We start from the raw sequence: 27,667 nt of genomic DNA, 5'->3' as shown, positions 1-27,667 counted from the left end.
AGATGGAGAATTGCCTAGTCGGATGCCTCACAACTCTGTGTATTTTCTAAGTAGTTCATGCTTTGTGAAATTCAAACCTTGTGAACCTCCTATTTAAAAAGTTAGCTGACCTCATCGCAAAACCTTTTACCTGAGGTGGTGGTTGTCCAGCCTGCACTCTCAAATTGTTTTGTTGGAGTGTGTCCTACATGGGACATTCTGAATCAGGAAGTCATGACTCCCGGAAAGCCTAAAGGAATAAACCATGCTTCAAGTAAAGTTCCTAAACTTGATCTGCTTCATCAAGGCTTCCTAATTCTACTCAACCTCATTTTAAGGTTGCAACAATGATGAAAACTAAATAAAAAACATATAATTTAAATGTAATTTTACAGGGGAATTTCTCACAATAAAATTCACTATAAAGTTGTGACAAAAGGTGGATAGTTCAATGACACGGAACAAAAGCACCAGTCAAAACTGCATGGCCTAGAAGCAGGATCTAACATTTTCATACACCTCTCATAGTTACAGGGCAGGTTCTGCTAAATGTTCTTTTTCAAAAGAAGACCTTCCTCAGGCACCCACCAGCAAGACAGGTAAGTATAGTAAGGGATGAGTGATTGTGTGAAACTGTGATGGGTCTATTTGACGTCCTGTGGCCTGTCAGAGGACTTTAAGACCATCTGCAGTTAATGAAGCTGTAGATGGGAGGGCTACAGCAAAGCCACCAGGGCTGGGAGTGTGGGTTTAACATTTTGCATCTAGGATCCAGCTCTGTGATACCCTCTCTAGTTGATGTTGCTTGCAGGGTACCTCCCATTTGAATGTTGCAAAGTTCTCCACTTCTGGAATTATGAGCATTCCCCTCTCTTTCACTTGCAGTAGACTCTTGCAGAGGGATTGTTAGGTATTACTACAGGTGCAGATATAATTCAGGCTTCATGCTATGAATCTAACAGACTGCAATATTTAAATGTACACTAGAAAGCCAAATAACCTCCATAATAGAACTTGGGCCTCTCAGCAAGTATGTTGTACTTTCCAGCAACTGCACCAGCAAAACTAGACATGGCTGATAAGCACTAAAAGGGAAGACATCAGCACTTCTTATCCTTCTTAACAGGTGTAAATAACAAGGGAGTGCCATTGTTAAGTGTTGTGTAAACAGCAATGTGAATCAAGTAACAATGGTTAGACCTTAATTGGACTTTAAAGATCACCGTTTAAGGTGACTTTTGGATCTTATCCTAAGTTCCTTTCTAGATTATAAGTGCAGAAATGTGCATTAAAACCACTTTGGGACAGGTATATTGATAAAAAAACATGATGCGCTATAAATTCCACTTAAATCCACATTTTCTCCGCATGTATCTAGCTTTCATTTTGCTTCATTAGACCCTCTACTATCCTCAACTCCTACTCTGTCCCCACAGCCTCTCTCACCCCTTCCCCCAGTTCCCCTTTCTATTTGCCACTGCATATGTCTACCTTCCCCTTCCTGTCTTCACTCCTCCTTCTCTCTCTATCTTGCTTTTACTATTTATCCCCTTTCTTTTTCTTTTTCTCCCTCTCCTCTCTTTTTCTAACACCTCTTCTATCTATCTTCTCTGTACTTCTCAGTATTTTTTTTATCCTCTTTCTAGACCTCTTCTCCATCAACTATTCAAACGGTAGCTGTAATGCACCTTAAAGTATACCAGACCAGCTTGGAGGTACCAGTAATTTTCCCCTGAAACTTAGTAGCAGCCTAGGTGAGAAGTGCCCCTGCCTTCTCCCTGGCCTTGAATGTGGTCTTACCATATTCAGAAGCCTAAAGTGTGGGTAGGTGGGAAGGGTGGTGCCATAATCATATATGCCTGGTCCTTATGATAATGCTATGATGTAAATGTTCAGTTATCCTTTGAGCGCTGCATACCACTCTATTTCTAAGAACTCCATGGACGTGATTCTCAAAGCTGTTCAACTTACATGTATGTATGTATGGTCTTCTATAGTGCAAACCCAGCTAAAAAGGCAGTGCAGCGCTGTGCCGGGTCAAAGACAAATATGAAGGAGCAATAGGAGAGGTATCTGGTTTGTGGACTGCCAATGCATTGTGATGTTGTGTTCTTTTAAGAGCCCTGTCTTCATCTATTTCCTAAACTGAAGCTGTGATGGGGTGGTCCTGATGGACAGGGAGATGATGTTCCAGATCCTATGTGCATAGATGGAAAAGCCATACTACTTTGTTCTTGGTTTTTTTTTTAACACTTCTTAGTCTGTAGTCGGATGGTTTTCTAACTACTGGTAGGCCGAGAACCACCAGAGATGGTGAGCTTCTCTGCATGCAAAGCAGGGGTGCTAGATGTGATGGCTTTGTAAATGATGCCACTGGTTTTAAAGATGGTGTGGGCAGGCCAGGGGAGCCCATGGAGTTCCACTAGGTTGGGGTTGATGTGATCATATTTCTTCTTGCCCTTGTTGAGACATGTTGAGACATGTATGATGGATTTCAGGGTTGTCAGTGTGGAGTCTGGGAGGCCATGGAGCATGACATTACCACCATCCAGAGTGCAAAAGCCTGAACAGCAGTTCTGAATTCGCTTTTTGGAAGAAGAGAGAGCTGGTACCAGGCTTTGGTTTTTTGTCAATGTGTTTCTTGAAGGAGATGTTGGTATCCGGGATGAATCCAAGTGACTGGTCATTCGTTCAAAGTTGGGGTTTGAAGTGGTCATGGTTCATGTCAGTGAGCATGGTTTGTTCTGATTTTTGTTTGCTCTTCTCGATAAATAACAGGATTTTGTTCTTGGCTGGGTTCAGCCTTAGGTAGGTGTTATAATTCTTCATTTATTAAGATCTTTTTGGTATATATTTGTGTATTTCTTTCATTCTTTAGATCTTATAGATGTTACCCTGTTCGGTTGTGCAGGCTTGCATTTCCCTTCCGTTCCGTTCACCCTCCCCTCCCCTTCCCTTGCTCGCTAGTTGGTATTTCCCTATTGTTCTGCTTTAGAATGTTGATGAACAAGCATTTATCTGAATGATGAGTTCCTATGATGGAGAGAGGAGACAAAAGAATAAAGTCGTTTTCCTGAGTACGATTGTGTATTATAATTTTTTATCACTGGCGATGATCTGTGTAAGGGGACAGAAGACCTTGTCTCCTCCCCTTTTGCACACTACTCCACCTACTATTCGACTACTACCTCGGACTCCAATTTGAGGTATCCTTTACTTTATGCTTACCTGGGATTCCTCCGACTGACCCTCGGCCTGATAGTCTCGCATTCCACCCAGTGGATCCAGCTTCTCGGGAGCTTCTCAGAGCTCTTCTCCACACCGCCTGCAGCGTTTTCCATCTGCTCCGGAAGGTCGTTTTTACAAAGGAGCGTCCCTGGGGTGTGTGTTGTGCTGATTAAAGATGGTTTATTGAAGAATTATCAGGTTAAATCATATAATCATTTAAGCCCCACCAGGAGCAGCTCTCTTGCTGCTCAGCCCTCTCTTCCAACTGTCATCCATCCACTAGGCATCCCACACATTCTATATTACCTCACACACTTCAACATTCCACCATTCCATCCACTTAGGCTGGGCAGCAAGACAGGTTAGTGAGAAAGGCACATGTCATCCAAACCAGGATACCACACCTGGGGCGTGGCTATCTTGCGGAGCACCTACCCTGGATCTTACAGGAATCGCTGCAAAGTCCTCCTCTGGGTGGGGTTTTCGAACGCTAGACTTTCCCCATTTGCCAATTTGCCGGATTTCATCCGAGGGACCTCCTCTGGGGGTATTTCTACTTGTGGTACTCAACATATGCATTTCCTCTGAGGAGGTGACTTTTTAATAGGCGGGTTTCACGCTGTATTAAACCTCTTCCCTGCTGAGATATACAGGTTATTCTGCGTGTCGTTCTGCGGTGACACACACACACCAGTTCTTTTTCCATATTCTTCTAATTTTCAATTTGCTTCTTCCGTTCACGGTGACACACACATTTCCTGCTGTCCATTTGGATGGAATGTGCTCCACTTGCCATCAGTATCAGACGTGTAATTTCACAGTGACACGCACACCACTTCCTCATCTGTCACGTGCCTTATTCCTTCCCGGTGACACGCACACCAGTTTTTCATATTTTCCAACGTGCACTTACAAAATTTGCAAGGTGTATCTTTCCTTCATGGAGACACACACACCTTCCTGCTGTTCATTTCGAGCGTGCTTCACTTGCCATCAGGCATGCCATTTCACGGTGACACACACCACATTGTCATCTTTCATATGCATTATTTCTCACGGTGACATGCACACCAACAGATCTAGTTAGTCAGTTTGCTCCGGTTGTACATGGTTCAGAAAAGGGGGTGGTGATGAACAGAGTGTCTGAATTAAGCAGACCACTCTTACCCAGTCCAAAGATCAGTGCTTAATCCATCACCGTTTTTTAGCTCACTGCACCATCCCAGCTCAGAACCTGGCTACATGCAAATTAGTCTGTTCCTGTCCCAGTGCATGATGGGAACAGGGCAAACCAAACTACCAAGCCAATTCTTATACTGGGAAGGAAACAAGCTTCCGGGGACCGGTTTCTGGCATTTCAGCCGTCGTCGGCCCGGCTTGCTTGAATCCTGATGGTGCAATGAGCAAGGGACTCACATCTGAGTATACCCTTCCACGCTTATGGTGGACAAAATGATTCAGAAAAGGGGGTGGTGATGAACAGAGTGTCTGAATTAAGCAGACCGCTCTTACCCAGTCCAAGGATCAGGGCTTAATCCATCACCTTTTTTTAGCTCACTGCACCATCCCAGCTCAGAACCTGGCTACATGCAAATTAGTCTGTTCCTGTCCCAGTGCATGATGGGAACAGGGCAAACCGAACTACCAAGCCAATTCTTATACTGGGAAGGAAACAAGCTTCCGGGGACCGGTTTCTGGCATTTCAGCCGTCGTCGGCCCGGCTTGCTTGAATCCTGATGGTGCAATGAGCAAGGGACTCACATCTGAGTATACCCTTCCACGCTTATGGTGGACAAAATGATTCAGAAAAGGGGGTGGTGATGAACAGAGTGTCTGAATTAAGCAGACCACTCTTACCCAGTCCAAAGATCAGGGCTTAATCCATCACCGTTGTTTAGCTCACTGCACCATCCCAGCTCAGAACCTGGCAACATGCAAATTAGTCTGTTCCTGTCCCAGTGCATGATGGGAACAGGGCAAACCAAACTACCAAGCCAATTCTTATACTGGGAAGGAAACAAGCTTCCGGGGACCGGTTTCTGGCATTTCAGCCGTCGTCGGCCCGGCTTGCTTGAATCCTGATGGTGCAATGAGCAAGGGACTCACATCTGAGTATACCCTTCCACGCTTATGGTCGACAAAATGATTCAGAAAAGGGGGTGGTGATGAACAGAGTGTCTGAATTAAGCAGACCACTCTTACCCAGTCCAAAGATCAGGGCTTAATCCATCACCGTTTTTTAGCTCACTGCACCATCCCAGCTCAGAACCTGGCTTCATGCAAATTAGTCTGTTCCTGTCCCAGTGCATGATGGGAACAGGGCAAACCAAACTACCAAGCCAATTCTTATACTGGGAAGGAAACAAGCTTCCGGGGACCGGTTTCTGGCATTTCAGCCGTCGTCGGCCCGGCTTGCTTGAATCCTGATGGTGCAATGAGCAAGGGACTCACATCTGAGTATACCCTTCCACGCTTATGGTGGACAAAATGATTCAGAAAAGGGGGTGGTGATGAACAGAGTGTCTGAATTAAGCAGACCACTCTTACCCAGTCCAAAGATCAGGGCTTAATCCATCACCGTTTTTTAGCTCACTGCACCATCCCAGCTCAGAACCTGGCTTCATGCAAATTAGTCTGTTCCTGTCCCAGTGCATGATGGGAACAGGGCAAACCAAACTACCAAGCCAATTCTTATACTGGGAAGGAAACAAGCTTCCGGGGACCGGTTTCTGGCATTTCAGCCGTCGTCGGCCCGGCTTGAATCCTGATGGTGCAATGAGCATACCCTGCCACTATAGGTGTGGCAGGGTATACTCAGACACAAGTCCCTTGCTCACTGCTCCATCAGGATTCAAGCAAGCCGGGCCGACGACGGTTGAAATGCCAGAAACCGGTCCCCGGAAGCTTGTCTCCTTTCTGGTGAAGAATTGGCTTGGTAGTTTGGTCTGCCCTGTTCCCATGATGCACTGGGCCAGGGACAGACTATTTTGCATATAGCCAGGTTCTGAGCTGGGATGGGGCAGTGAGCTAAATAACGGTGATGGATCAAGCACTGATCTTTGGACTGGGTAAGAGTGGTCTGCTTAATTCAGACACTCTGTTCATCACCACCCCCTTTTCTGAATCGTTTTTGGCCACTATAGGTGTGGCAGGGTATACTCAGACATGAGCCCCTTGCTCACTGCTCCATCAGGATTCAAGCAAGCCGAGCCGACGACGGCTGAAATGCCAGAAACCGGTCCCCGGAAGCTTGTCTCCTTTCTGGTGAAGAATTGGCTTGGTAGTTTGGTCTGCCCTGTTCCGATGATGCACTGGGCCAGGGACAGACTATTTTGCATATAACCAGGTTCTGAGCTGGGATGGGGCAGTGAGCTAAATAACGGTGATGGATCAAGCCCTGATCTTTGGACTGGGTAAGAGTGGTCTGCTTAATTCAGACACTCTGTTCATCACCACCCCCTTTTCTGAACCGGTTGTACATGGTGGCACGCACACCTAGGTTTGTCAGTTCTGTTTGTGGGGCAGTGTCAATTCCGACTTCACTCTTTGCCATTGCTCTAACTTCCACGATAACATTGACTAACTTACTTAATCCTCACTGCCTATGTTTATTTTGCTTTGGACCTTTATCGTGTATTCGTAGTAGGTCTTATTTGTTTGAGAGTTCTATCACACACAATTTTCTGGTAATCTTTTACCATATAGTACTATGATGGCAGCAGCTAGTATGTCTCAACCTGCACCTTTCTTGAATGAATTCGATGAACCTAACATTTATGGAAAGAATGGGGAAACTTTTTTTAATCTTAATAGCGATTGGAGGCAAGAAATTCAGCTCAACAAGAAAACAACGCATAATACTCCAAGTATGGATCCTCATGGTAGGAAAATCTTTGAGTCTTTACCTGAACCAGAGAATGTGTCCAACGTAAGTGACACTGATGAGGATGAGGAGGGTGCTTACAAGACTACCCTAATAAAGCTACAGAATCATTTTAGTGATAAGATTAACATTGTACTTGAGTTGCACAAGTTCTTCGCAGATCTCAAAAGCAAAAAAAATGTGTATCCACCTATGTGGTAGTGCTCAGAGGTTAAAGCAGGTTGTGTGAATTTCGTGATTTAAACAAATCTCTTGTAAGTGATCAACTAGTGTGATGCACTAATAATAATAAAACACAATCTGCAAGAAGCCATTGAAACAGCTAAATCCATTGAGGACTGACGATTGTTCAGACAATCAACAAAAATATCCTGTTTGTGATGTTTACTTGAAAGGTAATTTGGTTCACCATTTACCTTAATTCACTACCCAGATTATACATTTACTGTAGGTGGCAACAAGGGTAATTTGATTTCAGCTGATATTTCACCTAGTGGGTACATTAAAATCGCCATTACTTTGAAAGGTATGATTAAACTCCTTATATCTTTCAAAGATCATTCAACAGTGGGCCATGTTTACATAGGAGAAGAAGAGTCGAATCTACTTGGCTGGCAACATGAAAGGGAATTGGGTATCAAGCTTGACCCCAACAATCCTGAACAAGTCTTAGCGGTGAATCAGTCAAGCACATCATTTTTTTTTTAATTCTTTTTATTTGCATTTAAAAAAAAACCATAACAAAACTACTTGCCAGTAGACAATCGTTGCGTAATCATAAGCAATACTGCCCCACATATATATTGCAGTTGGTATTACATGCGTACCCGTCTCACCTATAGCCACAGCAGATGAGTAATGTTCACCACACAGAAAATCCTATCCTGAGAGAACCAATGACGGCAAGGGCCAGTATCCAGGCCAGCCCCCCCTGTGTAGTGCATAATTGATCAATCGTGCTGTTTTAAGCATAGCAGCTCTATCCCTCCCCCTTATCCCGTAGCCCCCACATCTGATGGCGTATTCTCGTCTGCCCCTTGTCTTTCCCAGGCCCACGTGATAAGTGTTCCCAGATGTCCCTGGGTCTAGAGGTAACTCCCAGAAAGTGGACAATTGGGAATGCCCATACGTGACGTCCCTGATCCATTCCTTAATTGAATACACCCTCTTCCTCCCCAGTGTACTGCAATTTGGCGTTTGGCAAAAAGGAAAAAGCAGTGGGTGCAGTTTATGGACCTTAACTGGTGTGTCTTTTACATAGCTCAACAGGCCCAGTAGAGGAGTGATCAACAGGTGTGTTGATTATCTGGTGAATTATTATAAAGATTGTAGACCAAAATGACATTAGCCGTGGGCAGTTACATGCCATGTTATGTTATGTTTTGTTATAGGTTTTTATTATGCGCACAGCTACTCCAGCTAAGGAGCGTCCTGGCGCATTGACAAGAGAGTGCCTAAAAAACATAACACAACTAAAAGGGAAGCAGGGAGGACCACTCTAGGTGCATAGCACAGACTAGAGAAAAAGACTAAAACAAGAATGTTTTCAAGGCTTTCCTAAAAGCCATGAGATCCTCTAACAGGCGCAATTCCACCGGGAGGGAGTTCCAAGCTGATGCCGCCTTTACACCAAAGTATAAAAACGTTGCTGTGGTGAAACTGCACCTCCAACAGCCGTCGTCGTCACGCAGTCCCATACGATATAAACTAACGGGTGTCCTGTAAAAATGGTCAAGGAACTTGAAATGTATTAGTTGAAGTTTATAGTTGGGGTATAAATCAGTGAGTTGGCGACAGCAGTACAGCCACTGGTCCTTCATCAACTTAATGGGGAGTTCGTTATTCCACCCTTGGAATGCCCGCGGCTGTGTCAAGGGAGCTGAGGTTTGCATGTGTGTATAAAGCTGTGTAATAAGTCTACAAGGCATGGCACCTTTAACAAGTTCTCCAATTCAGGCATGGTGGGCAAGGGATTCGGGAAAGTCTAATGTAAAGAACGGCAGGTGGCTCTCAACTTGTAATAGAGGAATAGGTCAGCCAAAGGTACTGTGTCACCCTCTTCTGCAACCGAAGGTGGTCATAATGTGTCCCCGGGGTATAGGTCTGCAAAGGTACTCAGATTCATCTTTTTTGCCGCAGACTTACTTATTCCTTCACCTATGATGGAAAGCATTGGGTTGTGCGCCAAAGGTATGGAAGGATAAACCAAAGGAAATGATGGACGGAGTGTTGACAATACAAGCACTCACCCCCAGTCAACTGATCTGGGTTTAATCCATCACCGTTCTTTAGCCCACTCTGCCAAGCCATGCCTTCCCTGGACCGGAAACAAGCTACCGAGGACCGGTTTCTGGGATTCCAGCCTTCTTCAGCCCGGCTTGCTTGAATCCAGTGGCAAAGTGAGCACTGGCTTGGCAGTTCGGGCAGGACTGTTCCCATGAGGCACAGGGTCAGACTGATTTGCATATAGCCATGTCTGAACTGGGGTGGCAGAGTGGGCTAAAGAACGGTGATGGATTAAACCCAGATCTTTTGACTGGGTGTGAGTGTTTGATTGATTGATTCAGATGCTCCGTCCATCACCACCCCCTTTTGTACCGCTTTTGGCTGCCATAAGTGTGGCAGGGTATGCTCAGACGTGAGTCCCTTGCTCACTTTGCCACTGGATTCAAGCAAGCCGGGATGAAGACGGCTGGAATGCCAGAAACCGGTCCTCGAAAGCTTGTTTCCAGTCCAGGGAAGACATGGCTTGGCAGTTCGGGCTGGACTGTTCCCATGAGGCACAGGGTTAGACTGATTTGCATATAGCCATGTCTGAACTGGGGTGGCAGAGTGGGCTAAAGAACGGTGATGGATTAAACCCAGATCTTTTGACTGGGTGTGAGTGTTTGATTGATTCAGATGCTCCGTCCATCACCACCCCCTTTTGTACCGCTTTTGGCCGCCATAAGTGTGGCAGGGTATGCTCAGACGTGAGTCCCTTGCTCACTTTGCAACTGGATTCAAGCAAGCCGGGCTGAAGACGGCTGGAATGGCAGAAACCGGTCCTCGGAAGCTTGTTTCCGGTCCAGGGAAGACATGGCTTGGCAGTTCGGGCTGGACTGTTCCCATGAGGCACAGGGTCAGACTGATTTGCATATAGCCATGTCTGAACTGGGGTGGCAGAGTGGGCTAAAGAACGGTGATGGATTAAGCCCAGATCTTTTGACTGGGTGTGAGTATTTGATTGATTCAGATGCTCCGTCCATCATCACCCCCTTTTGTCACGGTATGGAAGGGGCATACAGTACAGGAGCACCGAATCTCTTCCGCAGTTTGTTCCACGCCCACCTCAGTGTCTCCACCGTATCGATGCCATCTGTGGGACGACAGTAGGGCTGATAAAGAGCCACCCGGAGGGGGACTAGGGCCGTCCATCTGTCTCCACTGCTACCTGGGGTTGGAAGGGGGTCAGGTGGACCCAATGGTGGAGAAACTGAGCCTGAGCACACCAGGCATACAGTGGCCTGTCTGGGGCCCCCAAACCGCCAGACAAAGTGGGAGCGTCAGCAAATCCCAGGACACCCGAACTTGCCCGCCTGCCCACACCAACAAAACTAACAGGGACCCGGGGGACTTGGAGAAGGCATTCATCAGGGGGATCGGGATATTTACAAATAAATAGAGAAATTTCTGCAGTACTACCATTTTAGTTAGTGCAATTCTCCCAGCTAAAGAAAGCGTGAGCTTTGCCCACGCTGTGACCTTCTCCATTAGCCAGGCTATAACACGGCCATAGTTCATGTTCCATAGATGTGCAGATTTCTGCCAAGTCATATGCCCAGATATTTTACGGGCTCATTTGCCCATTTTAGGGGGAGTCAATCACTTAGTTTGTGAATTTCCTGAAGGTTTCTCTCAAGAATTGGGCATGTGAAAAGATTTTCAACACAAAATACAATTGAAATCCAAAGCCAAACTGGTTGTACACAAGGCCAGACCAATACCTCATCTTTTGTGTGAGCCTTTAAAAAACAGAACTCGCAAGACTAAAAGATTTAGGTATAATACAACCCTACACGATCTGATCATACAACAACCCAAGTTCACTCACAGTAAACAGGAATACAGATCTTTCCCTCGCTCCAACAACTCTAGTCACACCCAACATCTATCTGCAAGCTCCCAGGCTCAGTGGTCTCCACTTTGCAGTACAGTGCCGCACCCTAATGCCTTATCTCGACCCAGCGGGACGATAAACCCTCTATCTACTATAGAAGTAGGGGCCCTCCTTCGCTCATACAAGCTTCCTCCCCCTCCCCTGAACATTGGGCTTTCAGTTATCTTACATTCAAAATCCCAAATTCAATCAATCCCTATCAACACTCACAGAGCCACCAGACATAACTCCAGAGGCATAGTTGAGAATAACCTCACTAGAATCCCCCTCATAATCAAACCCACCACAGTATCCATCAAGACGCGGCTAAATTGTATTCTCCTAAACTGCAGATCTACATCCAGACATGCAGCTGAGATAGCTGACCTGCTACTCACTAACGAAACTGACATTCTGATCCTGACAGAAACTTGGTTAAATGATACATCTACACCCATCATGGGCATCTTGCTACCCCCCAACTCTGACATCACCAGACTCGACAGAACAGACAGACCAGGAGGTGGGATAGCCTGCATACATCAGAGCAGCCTAACAGTGTCCAACTAAAATGCCCCCACTTTCTCTTCCTGTAAATACCTCTACTTAAACATCAGCAGTAATAACAAACAAATCTGTTATTTTCACACTTTCTGCCACCCTCCTGGAGATAACCTCACATTAACAGAACAATTCATGGATATTCTAGCGTTAAATAACAGTCATCAAAATAAGCAAATAAGCAACCTCCACTGGGATGACCAGAATGAACCTGGGGTAAACAGCCTCAAAGCCTTCCTCGCCGACCTTAATCTCAAACAAATATGTACAAGCCCTACACACGACAAAGGTGCAATTCTCAACCTAGTAATCTCTAATGTGGACTCCACACAGCTCGACTCGATCCTCCCATGCGACTGCTGTGACCATCACATTATTACTTTCCAAGTCTTGGAAGAGGTTAAACGTCTCCCAACACAACCCCTGAGAACTAAGATCTGGAAGAGAAACCTGAAAAACGTCGGCTCTAACCCTATAGCATCAACTAACTCAAACCCCCTACGTCCCCCGGAAGGTCTAAACGATGTCCAGGGGCTGACCAATCACTACTTTCACTCCATGAACAACCTTCTTGATAACATAGCCCCACTTCAACTGAAAAGAGCTTCCACAAAAGACTCAAAACCTTGGAATGATTGGAGGCTAAATGAAGACAGGCGCTCTCTCAAATTAATTAAACAGCGTTGAAGAGCCGCACCCTCAGCTGACCACCTCAAGCTTCTAAGACTCTCCAGAAACTCCTATTTTAGAAAAATCTGAAAATCTAAAACCAGCTTCTTCAGGACTCAGCTATACCAAGCCAAGAACCGCCCCAAAAAGTTATTCGATCTTATCAAAACCCAAACCAAGAGCATATCTAGTCTCCCAAACGCCATCCCTCTTAATCTACCCATTTGTGAAGAATTTGCCTCCTTCTTCGCTTCTAAAACAGTATCCATAAAATCAGATCTACTCAAGGACCTAATATCCATCTCAGACATGGATAAGAACTCATCTGTGCCCCTGACTGGTGCACAAACTAATATCCTCCCAAAATTCGAACTCATAAACAACGCAACTTGGTCCCACTTTAACACTTACAGTGAAGACTCCATATTAAAGACGCTAACCTCTCTGAAACCCTCCAATCATTTCACAGACCCGCTCCCGGCTAATTACTTAAAAGACTTCATTCCCCTGTTATTACCTCTCTGGACTAATATCATAAATGCGACCCTCCTTCAAGGATTCATTCCAGACATCCTGAAAACAGGTCAGGTGTCTCCTGTCCTTAAGAAAACAACAGCTGACCCCTCGGACCTAAATAACTATTGTCCGATTTCTAACATACCTATGCCAGCCGAAACTCCTGGAAAAATTTGTTAACATGCAGCTGAACAGTCACATTGATCAATTCAACCTGCTTAACCAATTTCAATCAGGCTTCCGTGCAGGTCACAGTACTGAATCAGCCATGACACATGTAATTGACGACGCTCTAAAAATCCTGGGCCAAAACGAAGCTTGCTTACTTATCCTACTCGACCTATCGTCCGCATTTGACACCGTCAAACATGACAACCTGCTTGAACTCCTGAAACACAGAATGGGAATGTCTGGTACTGTATTTAACTGGTTCGCCTCCTTCCTTCAAAACAGATCACAAAGATTCAAGGTCAACCAATCCCTGTCCAACCCCACGCCAGTCACATTAGGATTTCCACAAGGCTCCTCCCTCTCATCGACCCTTTTCAACCTTTTTATGGAACCTCTTAACGATCTTCTCAGCCTCGCCACGAATCACTTCCATATGTATGCAGACGACTCCCAAATCTACATCAAGATCCACTCACTTGATGACATCAAATCACTCAACTCCACTCTACAAAAAACCCAAACATGGCTGGCCGAAAAGCATTTGAAACTAAACTCCCTCAAAACGGAATTCCTCTTAATCGCTCCCCCTAACAAAACTCCCACTATCCTGGATTGGCTGATGCACTTAAAAGCTCTCAAAGGACAACCTTTTATCGTTGACTCAGCGAAATCGCTAGGGATAACGCTAGACAGCAACTTAAAGATGCAGAAGCACATCAGCGCTTTCAGAAAAGGAGCTAACTTCCACCTGAAGACACTCAGAAAACTGAAACCCTTTCTGCCAGCCTTTGATTTCAAACAAGCAGTTCAAGCCCTAGTAATACCTAGAGTGGAATATGGGACGGTAACCTTATGCGGCCTCCCAAGGTCATCGACAGCCCCACTAAGAGCCACTATCAACTCAGCTGCAAGACTCATCACAGGTTCACAGAGAAACTCTCACATATCCCCTGACCTGGGAGCCCTCAACTGGCTACCATTTGAAGCTAGAATTTATCTTAAAATCGCTTGTATGACGCACAAGGCCCTACACCACAATTCCCCGCACTACCTAGCTCAGAAACTGGCGCTCTCTGTGGGCAGCAGAGCCTCCAGGAGTGCCAAGACTTTTCTAAAACCACAACGATTTGCCAAGATTTTTCAATAGAAGTGAAAGGGATCCTCATGGCTAAATTCACGTGAACTCTGGCCTTTCGCTAGCTTTGCTGTATATTATAACTATATATATCTTTGTGCTCAATAGCTGTCATTTGGCTTTCACGATAGCGGATGTGTACATGTATAAGCTATGTATAGCTGTTTCACCTATATCTTTGTTTGCTACTTCTTGTTTTCTACATTTGACTTGTAAAGCACTCTGATACTCGCAAGGGTCTTGTTCGTGCTATATAAAACCCTCAAAATCAAATAAGAGACTGCTCTGATTGGGTAGAACCCATTGTAATTGCTAAAAAAAACATGTGGGGATATAATGTCGTGTGTTGACCTGCGGGATCTCAATACTAACATCTGGGTGGAGAGACATCCCTTACCTCGTATCCATGAAATGGTAAGAACGATGGGTGAAGCCACATGTTTTAGTATTTTAGACCTCTCCATGGTTTATCACCAGGTTGAACTGCACCCAGACTCCAGATGGCTAACGGCCTTTACCACACCAATGGGCACTTTTGTGTTCCCCGGTATACCTTTTGGTCTTGCATCAGCGGAGGCTGTCTTTCAAAAAGATATGCAGCAAATTTCCAAAGAAACCCAAAACCTTTTGCTTTCAAGATGATGTCTTGATTTATGGAGCTACTACTGCGGAACATGACAAGACATTGAGGGAAGTATTTTCTAAATTCAAGAATGCGGGATGAACTTTGAAGAAAGATAAATGTCAATTAGGTGTAGGTGCAGTAGAATATCTGGGGCATACTATTTCCAAAGATGTTTTAAAACCCAAAATCTGCTTACTGGAACTCTATTAGAGATGCCCCTGCTCCAGAAAACAAAGAGGAGCTCAAAACCTTCCTAGGTCTGGCAGAATATATGGCAAAGTATGTGAAAAATGTTGACGTTTAAACTTTCCACCTCAGAGAACTGATAAAGAACAACACACACTATCAGTGGTTAGATGAACATCATGCGTCATTTGTGAAAATAAAAGATGCCATTATTTCAGCTCCCTACCTATGCAACTTTGAACATAAGCACAAAAGCATACAAACAACTGATGCCAGTAACTAGGGTTTAGTAGCCATCCTTTCCCAAATAATTAATGGAAAAGAAACAATTGTGGCCTTTGCCTCACCTCCCCTTACAAAGTCTGAAGTGAACTACTCAGTAGTTGAAAGGAAAGCCGTAGCATGTTGCAGGGTTGGCAAACACTTCAAATTTTTCTGATGGGGTATGCAATTCTGCAAAAACAACAGTTGATGGACAGAATGCAGAACAATGTCAGACATTCACTACAGCACTGAGATCTGGGCTTAAATCCATCGTTCTTTTGCACTCCACACCACCCCAGTTCAGACATGGCTATTTGCAAATCAGCCTTGACCCTGTGCCTCATGGGAACAGTCCAGCCCGAACCGCCAAGCCATGTCTTTCCTGGACAGGAATCAAGCATCCAGGGCCGGTTTCTGGCTATCAGCCGTCATCAGCCTGGATAGCTTGACTCCAGTGGTGTGGAGAGCATGGGACTCACGTCTGAGCATACCCATCCCACTCGGGGTGACAAATGCAAAAACAACAGTTGATGGACAGAATGCATAACAATGTCATACATTCACCTGAGTACAGAGATCTGGGCCTAAATCCATTGTTTTGCACTCCACACCACCCCAGTTCAGACATGGCCATATGCAAATTAGCCTTGACCCTGTGCCTCATGGGAACAGTCCAACAAAATGAGTATAATGATGCCTTTGGTATTTCTTTTAAAGAACCTTCTAGTTGGAGGACAGATACTGTAAATTGTCTGTCCAGGAATATTAATTTACACATAGAAACAAATCTAATATTTGTTTGTTCATCTCCTCGCTATCCGAAAACATTATATCAACAAAATTATACACAAACACAAGAAAATCGTTTAGGTTACTTGTTTTAGTCAACACAATTTTTCTTTACACTAGGATTTTCTGATTTTGTAACAGCCGTCTTCAGCCCGGCTTGCTTGAATCCAGTGGCAAAGTGAGCAAGGGACTCACGTCTGAGCATACCCTGCCACACTTATGGCGGCCAAAAGCGGTACAAAAGGGGGTGGTGATGGACGGAGCATCTGAATCAATCAAACACTCACACCCAGTCAAAAGATCTGGGTTTTATCCATCACCGTTCTTTAGCCCACTCTGCCACCCCAGTTCAGACATGGCCATATGCAAATCAGTCTGACCTTGTGCCTCATGGGAACAGTCCAGCACGAACCGCCAAGCCATGTCTTTCCTAGACCGGAATCAAGCATCCCAGGACCAGTTTCTGGCTATCAGCCGTCATCAGCCAGGGTAGCTTGACTCCAGTGGTGTGGAGAGTATGGGACTCATGTCATGTCTCTAAACCAAAATTTAAGACAAACTTAAGTTTAACTTAAATTTAACTTAAGACAAAATCCTAACTTGAGACAAAATCCTAATTTAAGCCAAAATCCTAACTTAAGACAAAATCCTAATTTTAGACTAAATCCTAACTTTACTACTACTAAATGCCTTCTGTGGATATGAAAAGTAGTAAGTTTAGGATTTTGTCTAAGATTAGCTCTGTGAATCGGTCCCACTGATTTCGCCCAATTTATGGAAATTTAAGATAGGCCCAAAATCTAGTGAATTCCCTGACTAGGGGATCTAAATTTTCTTGAGGTCATTTGACATACAGGGTGACGTCATCTGCGTACAAGGAGACCAAAGCAACCTAGGGCAAGAAGGCCAGGCCACGATGGTAATGGTGTTGCCGGAGTCTGGCCGCGAGCGGCTCCATTTAAATGGCAAAAAGGATGAGGAATCAGGGACATCCCCGACGCATACCACAGGTAGCCAATAAGGGGGGTGATCTGCCCATTATTATGAAGGCGAGCCACAGGGCCTGCATATAAGAGCCGGATGAGTTTAAGGAATTTGGGGCCAGATGTAGGTCAGGAAATACCGGTCGGTAACAGCCGATTTCGGCCGTTACCGACCGGTATTTGCAAATGGAGATGTAGGGGCCTTCAAATATACAGAATCTGTAAATTTACCGATTCGGTAAATTTACTGAATCGGTAAATATACCAAATCGGTAAATCCAGATGTAGGTGGCACTTCAAACAGTGCCACAGCCATTACCGATTCGTTATTTACCATGTAATTCTATTGCATGGTAAATAACGAATACCTGTGTACATGCACATCTGTGGGGCATGTATGTGTGCCACATGGCACACAAGCCAAAATCAGGGGTGCAACAGGGTGTCAAAATGACACCCTGTCACCCTTGCAAAATCGGTAATTTTACAGAATCGGTATTTACCGATTCGGTAATTGACATTGATTCCTATGGGCCTCTAGGCCCATAGGAATCAAATGGCAATTACCGAATCGGTAAATTCCGATTCGGTAATTACCGAATCATACAGATTCGGTAAAAATTACCGAACTTTTACCTACATCTGATTTACCGAATCTAGAATACCGAATCGGTAAAATTCGGTATTCTAGAGTCGGTAAATCAGATTTACCTACATCTGGGCCATAGTGCTAATATCAAGCCGGGATACTAACGATTGGAATCATAAAGGCGCATGGTGTGAGAGTGTTGAACTATGCTGACGACACCCAACTTCTCTTTTCTCTAGAGGGTAATCAGTTGATTTCTCTGGCAATTTTTCACGATTGTATGCAGGACACTGCCCATTGGTTAAGAACTAACTCACTTCAAATTAATTCAGATAAGAGTGAAATCTTATACTGCACTGTGGGGAGGATTCCTCCCCCTTTTCCTGAAAATTTTTGGCACTCCTCTAACACGTCCACTTTGGTTCCGGCAAAGCAGTACGGACCCTGGGAGTGATGTTTGACATGAATTTAACCATGGAAATGCATGTAAACAAGGTGGTGGGGAATTGCTTTTCTTTGATCAGAGCATTAAGGAAGATTCTTCCACTGCTGCACAGACGGCAAGAGCACTGATTGTTGGTAGCATCATCCTCAGTAGGCTTGATTACTCTAATGCTCTACTGCTAGAGACGCCCACATTTTTGATTGAGTGCCTCCAAAGAGTCCAAAATGTGTTGGCCAGACTGGCACTGATGAAACCACGATGTTCGTCAGGTTCACTGGCTCTTGCAGAGCTTCACTGGCTGCCTATAATGCAGAGAGTTCAATTTAAGTCTCTGTGTCTGCTCTTTAAAGCCCTTCATGGCCTTGGACCTACACCTCTTCGAGAGACCTTTGCATGGTACACTCCAATTCGGTGCCTTCGCTCTGCCACCGCCTGTTTGGTGAAAGTTCTCAAAATTCGAAAAAGCCAGGTCAGGAGGCAGGGCATTCAGCTCGGCCGCTGCCAAGCTCTGGAACAACCTTCCTTTAGAACTTAGACAGCTACAGGATCTTCTACAGTTTAGGAAGAAGATCAAAACATGGCTGTTTCCCAGAGCCTGATAGGCTGGAACTGCCATGTTAGCTCTAGATCATACATGGCTGTTTCCTGAGCCTGGCAGGCTGGAACTGCCATTTTAATCCACACTGTTTTTTCCCCACTGCTTGATGAGGATTCATGTATTATAGCGCCAAGATACCCGTTGGGTGATAGCTGCGCTCTACAAATATTGCATACAATACAATACAACGCGAAGAGGTAATGCCACTCCAGTGAATCAAAAACCTTGGTGATATTGAGGAAAATCGCAGCAGCTCTAAGGCTGGGCTCAATGGTGTGTAATATAGCAAAGAAGGTCCAAAGGTTATGGGATTTAGAGCACCTAGGGACGAATCCGGACCGGTCCAGCTTAGCAATGAGTGGAAGTAGTGGGAGTAGGCTGGAAGCAATCCGCCTGGCGAGGATTTTATTATCCGTGTTGATCATGGATAACGGTCTATATAATTCACATAGCTGAGTATCTTTGTTAGGCAGGAAAATGGATAATCAGTGCCTCCCAAAGGGATTGCCAGAGCATGCCTCGCGTCATGGACTCCTCATACATGTCTAAGAGAAGCGGATCAAGGACAGGTGCATATTCTTTATAAAAGGCCACCTAAGCTTACGGTCTTGTCACCAGGGAAGGCTCTGATCGGTTGTAATTTCTTCCACTGTAACGGCTCGTTGAAGAATTTTCGGTGTCCATCTTCCATCAAGAGGAGCTGCAGTGAGTCAAAGAAGGAGTTGAGATCCAGAGGTGTGGCCGGCTGAGTCGTTAGGTACAGTGAGGAATACAAATTAACCATTTTGCTTTGCACCGCCCCATCCCTGTTATCACCTCATTGGAGTCAGTTCGCAACTCTGCGATGTAGTCGTTAGCCCAGGGTGTACGCAGCATATTCGCAAAACCTACTCTATCGCCCTCACCATAGAACCAAACGCGGGCCTCCCTGTTAAAAAAAAAAGAGCTTCTCATTTCCCAGCCTCACAGAACTAATTTAAATTACTATGGGTACTAGCCAGCGTGGATGCACTGTTGTCATTTAGAACTGGAGCTCTAATAACCTGATCTCGGTTTCAAGCCACGGCAAATCGGCACTCAATGTGTACAGCACTCCAACCTGCTTGGCCCGATATACCCCATGCATTAAAGTTCTGAAAGCCTCCCATAGCATGGATTGCGTATCCACTGTGCCTGAATTGTGTTCAAAGTATTCCATGATTGCCGCTCACACCTCCTCTCAAAACACCTGATCTCGCAGACCACGTAACGGAAAGTGCCCTGTGATAGCACGAGGCAAGTAGTCAAGGAGAGCAAAACTGGGGCATGATCCGACAAGGTGCGTGGTAGATGAAGGACCTCCCTGATCCACTTGTCAATATCCTGGTCAATACGCGATCACGCAAGGCGGGCATGGGTGATACATGTGCCTTTGTTACTGTCGCCATGGCAAGCCATCTACAGGTCAGTGACATATTTATTCTCCATAATGGAGGTCAGAAGACCTGCTGCGCTGGTGAGGCAGTCGAGATTGACTCGATCTGTCTGCAAATGGATCAAGCACCACATTGAGGTCTCCTTCCCCTTAACAATCCCCAAGGGTCTAGGGAGCTCACAAGTCTCTGCATTGCCTCACACTGCAATGAGGAGGCGTGCCATGGGCATTACGGGGGGTGTTCCCACGTAACACCCGTGGCATTTGACACAGTCCCAGATTTACAACATGCCGTAAACCTGGGAATGTCAAAAGCCTACGCCTCTGGCGTAGGTGAGACACAATGAGGAGAAATATCTTTATTTCTCCTTGTTTTTCCCTCTTTCCATGTTTGCTGCATTCAGCCTCTATTGATTATTTTTGTGTAGGATTATTTTTGTGCAATGCGGACAGCTGCATTGGCTTAAGGCAGCCATTAGAGTGCCAGCACTGGGAAGAGTACAGGAATGCGCCATATCGCATAGATACTGCTCATTTCTGCCCTTTTTGTATTTCTTAGGACAGCACAGCAGGATGGCTTGCGGGGCAGCCCTATGCCAAAATCTAGTAAATTAGGCCCCTAACGTTTGCACTGTCTGGTGCAAATACTAGTGCAAACTGCACTTTATCAACACAATGCCTATACAGTCTGCCACCTGAGTCAATATTTTTAAAATCATTCTTTACTCATATAAGAAGTATAAAGGATTAGTTCAACTTTACCACTTTACAGGAGTTTACGAGCAGTCATTGTAAGAGATACATTCCTATGCCTGGTGGATGATGTTCTAACCTTAAACGTGAAACTCCCCACTGTATGAGATAACAGAGACAACAGAAGAAGCAAGACACATAAAGTGTGCCAGGAGGTATCTCAGGCCAGACCTAATCGATTCCAACTCCTAACAGTCTTCTGGTCGCTCAGAACTAACATCCAACCATGAACAAATCTAGAGGGTCAGCATGGTTGTACCGCCCCTGTTAAGTGTAATCTAGAACACTTGCAAACCTCTGCACGTCTATCCTCAGTAGGTCATTATCCGAGTCAATCCACGTGAGGTAGGAAAGAGCAGAGGACGCGGAATGTCAATTCATATCTTCATACAAATGCACACAATCAATCAGGCGAGAAATGAGTCTCTCATTAAACACCATGTTCATCAAGTTTTTCTGCCAGGTTAATTCGTCCACCACCACCTCTAACTACCAATGTCCCAGAATACCAATGTTAGCCACCTCCATTGACATGGAAGGCCTTCTACCGGTGTGACGTGATATGTTGGGGATATCTGAGGTACCATGTAGTCATGCAGTTTTTGTATCAAGTGGAGCTTTACTCTCTATCTGCTTTTTTCATCTTCTTCCAGACTGTAAACCAACAGATCATTGCAAAGGGTCAGGCCCTGAGGATGTGTATTATGTCTCATCCAGTGTGTCCACTTGTCCAACATGTAGAGTCTTATGTAAGCTTTATCTAGCCAGCAACTGGTGACCCACAATACCGGCTTCCATGGAAATGCTGAACTTATTTTCTTCTTTTTCAGGAAGCCTCTCTCCAACGGGCAGGAATCCTTGAAACGGCAGGGGTCCACGGCAAGCAAGGCCCCAACGCTGACCCCACAGGCTCTCAAGCACATATGGGTGCGGACCGCCCTGATCGAGAAGGTGCTGGACAAGATCGTGCAGTACATTGTGGAAAACAACAGGTACGCGCCACTATGGAATGACTCCTTAGTTGAAATATTGGTTTTGGCATTGATGAAATGTTACCAGGCTACTCACAACCCCTACAAATACATGCTGAGGTGGCACTGCATGGACTCTCTGGATATGTCTGGCAGTCCTGTCTGCCCCCAATGTCCATGGAGGTCTGTATTGCTGAATATGTTTGGAATAGAAACTTAGCTGGAGGTCATAATCTCAATCTATAAGAAAAGAAGACTGTCCCAGATGAACGTAGAGGCATCTCTGGCTCAATGATTTGAAATGGGATCAATTTCGAAGATCCTACTACAAAACTATATCCATCCAATGATTTTTAATTTGCAGCACCTACATCATAATTGAAGAATTTTCCATTACCATCCATGGTAAAAGGCCCACCTAGAACAACTTATGGCACCAGTAGCTTCCAAGGGAAACCACAAAGGGTTAGGAACCTAAACCTCTCATAGGAGCTCACCATATACCTCCTTGCATCATTACATGTGTTTGTGCATTCGTCACCCATGTGTAACATTTCAGATGATGGCACTTGATGGTAATCCACCAGATCCTGTCTGTATACCTTTAGAACCTCTGATCTTCATCCATTGCGCGCCCTTCTTAAGCCCATCTTTCGAGAGTGCTCTGTTCCTTTAATAACTGGAATTGCAGTATATAAATCTGTATACATACACACATATACACGTCTTCCACTAGAAGAGTTCATTGATCTTATGAATTGCTAGTTGTAGACTGACATACTATGTCATGATGATGAATAATAAAAGCTCCATGCCCAACCGTGTTGTGGCCCCTCAGTGTGAGTACTTGTGCAATGTGTACAACACACCAGCAAATGTACTGAAAAGTTTTGTTTCATGAAGATGCATTTTTCTTTCCACACTCTCTAAATTCATCCAAGTGGCTGTTGTGAAAGATTTCCTATGTGAGAATTTTGACAACTTATGGGTCCAAATATTGAATTCTGCTGGACCTACCACTCCCATTGGGCATTGGATACCCAAGGTCACAGACTTTTATGTAGGTTGCAAGTTATGCAGGCAGTTCTGCAATGACACACTGTTCTGTTGCATTACCCATGAGCATTATTCATCATCTGCAGTAAATCATGTGCTCATCCGAAAATGGTGCCAGGTACAAATACTGTATGCAATAGGCCAGCAATCATTGGTGCAGAAGGGGAGGCAGTGTCCATCCAACACAAAGACTATTATCAGCTTTAAATATTACACCAAGACATAGAATACCCATCCATATACCTGTGCCAACTTATAGCCAGCCAGAATTGAGTGATGCAAAATGATAAACCATCAGTCCTGTTGCTAGAATAAGGCAGGGTGCTGCCATCCTCTGGCAGGGTGCTGTTGTAACACTCTGTTCAGAGATTTCAACCTGTTTCCCAGAACATGATTCCATGCACCGCCCTGCCTGTGATGCGGTTCTAACATGCCAAGAGGATGCTTAGATAGGCTACTGTACTGATCAATGGGTAGCCTGTGGAGAGGGCTGTTCAACATACCTTGACTGTTCAATGTCCCCGGGCTGCTGCTCACATTTGCAGCCGCTGCATGATGTGCCAATGGTTCTAGCTTAATCCAGTCCCAACTGACATATCTATCCATGTAGAAATGCTCAATAGGGTCAAGATAAGTGGACCAGGCGATAAAACATGCCTCATGATGGTACTCATTCCTGTGTTTAATCGATGCTCCAAATATGATTCTAATGACAGTCTCAAGCAAGGCATGAGTTTAATAGGCCAGGCATGTCGCTTCCTGCCATACACATTGCTTATTCATGGAAAGTCTACATTTTCTAAATGTGTGTTTCTTTTTTCTTTTTAGCAAATATTATGAGAAGGAATCGTTGATGGCTGATCCAGTCTGCGGCTCCATCCTGGCTTCTCTTCTGGGTAAGGCAAGCTTCTGTGTACTATTTCAAGCCAGGGGGAGGACTTATTGTATTTGTGAACTCTCAGGACACTTTGTTGTCCTGGATAGAGAAATGCGGCTATTGAATAATGAGGATAATTAGTGTGCATGTATTCTATAGAGCATAATACAATGAAAACTGTGATGGTGACTAACTAAAAGGGTCCAAGTGCTGCATACAATGCATATATACAAAGCTAGTAGCTGACATGAATGTAAAATTCAATGACACAGCTCAGCATCAGAATATAATGTGAAAGATCCTGATTAAAGTTAGTCCGCTAGCATATTTGTTAATGTTTCGACCCCGATAAAAAATTATTTTGAAACAAAGTCATCATCAGGACCAAAAACAAGCTAGCAGAAATCTTTGAGTGAAACATCCAGGAGTATAAATTACTCCACCTCCTGGCATTGTTTGCATACCCCACCTTGTTTCACTTATAAGGGAATTCTGCATGGAGCAAGTAGGCAAAAAGACTTTGCTCAACCACCATCTACAGGTCGGTCGTAGTTGGCTTAAAATATTGAGTAGCTGGACGATGTGTACTTCAGAAGCAAAGCTTTTTTTGCCTAATTTTACTTGCTCCTTGCAGAATCCCCTTTAATCAGTATCTTTCACACTATATTCTGAGTTATGTCATTGAATTTAACATACATGTCATCCACTCGCTTCGTATATATGCATTGTATATAGCATTTGCGCACATTAATTGACTTATTCACAGTCACTGCATGGTTTCTTGGAGCAGATTCGGATTGAATATGTGTATATAATTTTTTTATATTTTCTGAGAATAATCTCATTATTGTCCATAATAAACTGAATTAACCTTCTTATAACACGTAATCAGTTGATGGCCTTTTTAAAGTTGCCAAGAAAGTAGAGGCCTACACTTCCCCCGAGGGGACCGTTGTTTTGTTGTTGTAATATAGTCCTGCCAGAAGCGGCCCGTGCAGGTAAGAACGGATGGGAAGTGGGTGGAACAATTAGGGGCAGGGAGTCAACAGACGACAAGTTAAAATTAAATAGGAAAAAAGAAACTCGCGATATGGCGTGCACAAAGTAAATGTTTTTCTTTTTTTTTTAAATGTAATTTTCACTCGTCCTCATCTGTCGACTCCCTCCCCACCCCATACCGCTCTTACCGGCACGAGCCGCTTCTGTGTTCTGCTCAGAGTCACAGGACCTTATGGCTGCCTATTCTAATTTGCATGTATTCTCTAGAGCAGCACTACTGGTCAAAGGGGCTGTTGCACTCAGTGGGTCATTACGTTGTCGGGCAAAATCACTTCCGCCCGACACCGACTTGGTCATGGGACCGACCGACACCCAGTCGGCAGTCCCGACCTCCCCATTAGGATGCGACCGAACAGTGTTCGGTGGCATTCCTATATTTCACTGTGGGAGCATGCAATACGGCTGTAAACTGGCCATAATGCATGCTCCCATAGTGAAATGGGAGGTGCGGTTCATCCCTGCGAAACTCAAGGTGCCTGCCATGAGGTGCAGGTATCAACGGGGCCTCGGCCTCCAACCGAAGGCTGTGAACCAAAGGGGAGCCTGCTTGGGGCCCCCAAACACACTTTGCAACATGGTTTCCATGTTGAACAGACTGGCATGGAAACCATGTCGGAAACCGTAATCGGTGGATGGGCTCTCTGAGCCCATCGGAAGCCAGCCCGAATGACCGGCTGGTTTCCTTTCCAATCGCCTCCATCATAATGAGGCGGTCGGAAAGGAAACCGACCGCCCCATTACGATGCGGCCCTAAAGGCTCCGACCGAAGGTAAAAAAAATATTTCTCCTTTGTGAATTATGTGCATGCACAAGCTGTGCTTTGTTGTGGGCTGCAGGACATTTGCAGAGAGTCTCTGTGTCTAATCCAGTGGCCCTTAAACCTTTCTCCTTGTCATGAGATCTAAGGGTTTTGTATATTTGGAGTTCTGTATCCTAGGTTTGTTGACTTCTCCTGTTGGATTGCTTTGATGGCAAGGCTCTTCATATAATTGAAATTGGTGCTTCTATCACCAGAAACACACAAAGTGTGAAGTGTTTTCAAGAAGCAGAAACATGACAGTGTTTGGTTCCGCCTACAAGCACAAAACACACTGTGTCCTCTCCTCATCCTCAAAGTCCTTCCTCACTGAGGATGAATCCACGTTCGCACGCAGACCCCCATTTCCTGTCCTCCACCCTGCAACTTCCTGTTTTGTCTGACTTAAATATTTCATTGGGTAGGACAAACTGTGTTTCGTTTTCTTGTCTCACGTTTACAGCTTTATCGCTTTGTGTCTTGAATGGAGTATTTTTTAGTGACAGCGCAGTCAACCCTAAGTACAGGTAGTCAAATGTTATTATTTAACTAGGGTCATCATATAAAGATGGGATGTATAGTGTCTTTTTGATGCAGGAACTATGTTATTGTGTTTGTCCCCAGTGCTCCTTTCATTCAGGAACATCAAAGGAACTGTGAGTGGGATTTAGTGACTGTAGTACTGCCGTGGGAGTGCTTGTGGGCTGCTGTGGGGATTAAAGTGGAACTGTGAGTGAACAGCTGCTGAACCCCTTATGGGTCACCTCTGGTGGTTGTACGCTTGTAGACTTCACAGATTGCCATTTATTGAGTGTTGATAAGTCACCAGTTGCTTTGAAATGCCACCATCCAGTTACCCAATGGAGTAGAGAGGGATGAAGGCTAGGACACCTTCCACTGTAATAACATTACAAAATAAGTAAGTGCTAGTCCTCTGGATTGCTGTTAATGGAAGTTTAGCTGTACGCCAGACATCTACACTGAACAGCGATAGCTGCAAATGTTAGACACCAGAGCCCCTATGTACGGCTGCCTTGAGTCTAAGGAGACTCCTAACTGAAGTGCCCGATGGAAAACAGAGAGAGGCGGATGCTGTGTCCTGGCTTCTCTTCCTTGATGCTCACTCATTAGGAGGGAGTACCATTGTCATGGTTAGTGTCTATAACGCAGGACTAAGCAACTGTCAGGTGTCTCCTCATAATCATGTCCAAAATTTTCTGCAAACGGTTGTTTATTGTTGAAAGGTGAACAACCAAGCAATCCAAAGACATGGCAACGTTTGCCAGTGTATAACTGAACCTCAATTATTAGCATTCAAAAGAGCTAGGGTGTATATGCTTTGCTATATCATTAGAATGCCAGCATGCCTAAAATATCTTGAACCAAATGGTGTGCCAATGATTAGGGTGTACTCATATTATATGATGGTCATTCTTCTGAAATTTGGTGATGTCTTGGTGTCTGATGATGTATGAATCTAGCTTCAAGGTGGAACAGGTCAGTGCAAAGGTGTAACGTGAGAAAGTGTCACATAGTAAACCATCTTTGGGTGGTGTGACAAATGCTGCCCTTATACGTGGGTTGGGTATCATGTGCATGGGCGTAGGTACGCATGGAGTGATGTAGTTCTTTCCGTTGGTCTTGTCTGTTTTACGCCTTAAAACTAAGCTGCCACTGTTAGATGTCTTCAGGCATGCTGGTGGTTTCTTGATAGTAGCAGGAACTCCTACTAATCATGGTGGGTCTGTGATGGAGCAATATCTTCAGCCTGCTCAGTGCATTGGTGGTTCAGGCAGTCAGATGTGGAGTCTGGACAGATGCTAAGGGAAGCCAGCCGTAAAAACTCCATAGCAAGTGTAAGCAACTTACTCTTCATTCTCTCACTTGGCCTTAATCAAGTACCTGTTTCTTCCGGTGGCGGCCTGCCTGGCTGTGGGCCTATGGATGCATTAACAGCCAACAGTACAAGTAGGTTGTTGAAG

At 44.9% G+C, this 27,667-nt stretch overlaps 1 protein-coding gene across 1 annotated transcript in view; it reads left to right on the top strand.

Moving 5' to 3' along the window:
• The window catches only part of SGSM2 (small G protein signaling modulator 2), a 929,300-nt gene that overhangs the window by 577,104 nt on the left and 324,529 nt on the right, over positions 1 to 27,667 (top strand). The window contains exons 4-5 of the mRNA XM_078683529.1: positions 21,757 to 21,918; positions 23,782 to 23,849. Of these exons, the coding sequence (XP_078539655.1) occupies positions 21,757 to 21,918; positions 23,782 to 23,849 (230 nt within the window). The remainder of the gene's footprint in view (positions 1 to 21,756; positions 21,919 to 23,781; positions 23,850 to 27,667) is intronic.

Source organism: Lissotriton helveticus, chromosome 3_1, assembly GCF_964261635.1.
Source record: "Lissotriton helveticus chromosome 3_1, aLisHel1.1, whole genome shotgun sequence".
Classification (NCBI taxonomy): domain Eukaryota; kingdom Metazoa; phylum Chordata; class Amphibia; order Caudata; family Salamandridae; genus Lissotriton; species Lissotriton helveticus.
This window is presented reverse-complemented; position numbering and strand designations above follow the sequence as displayed.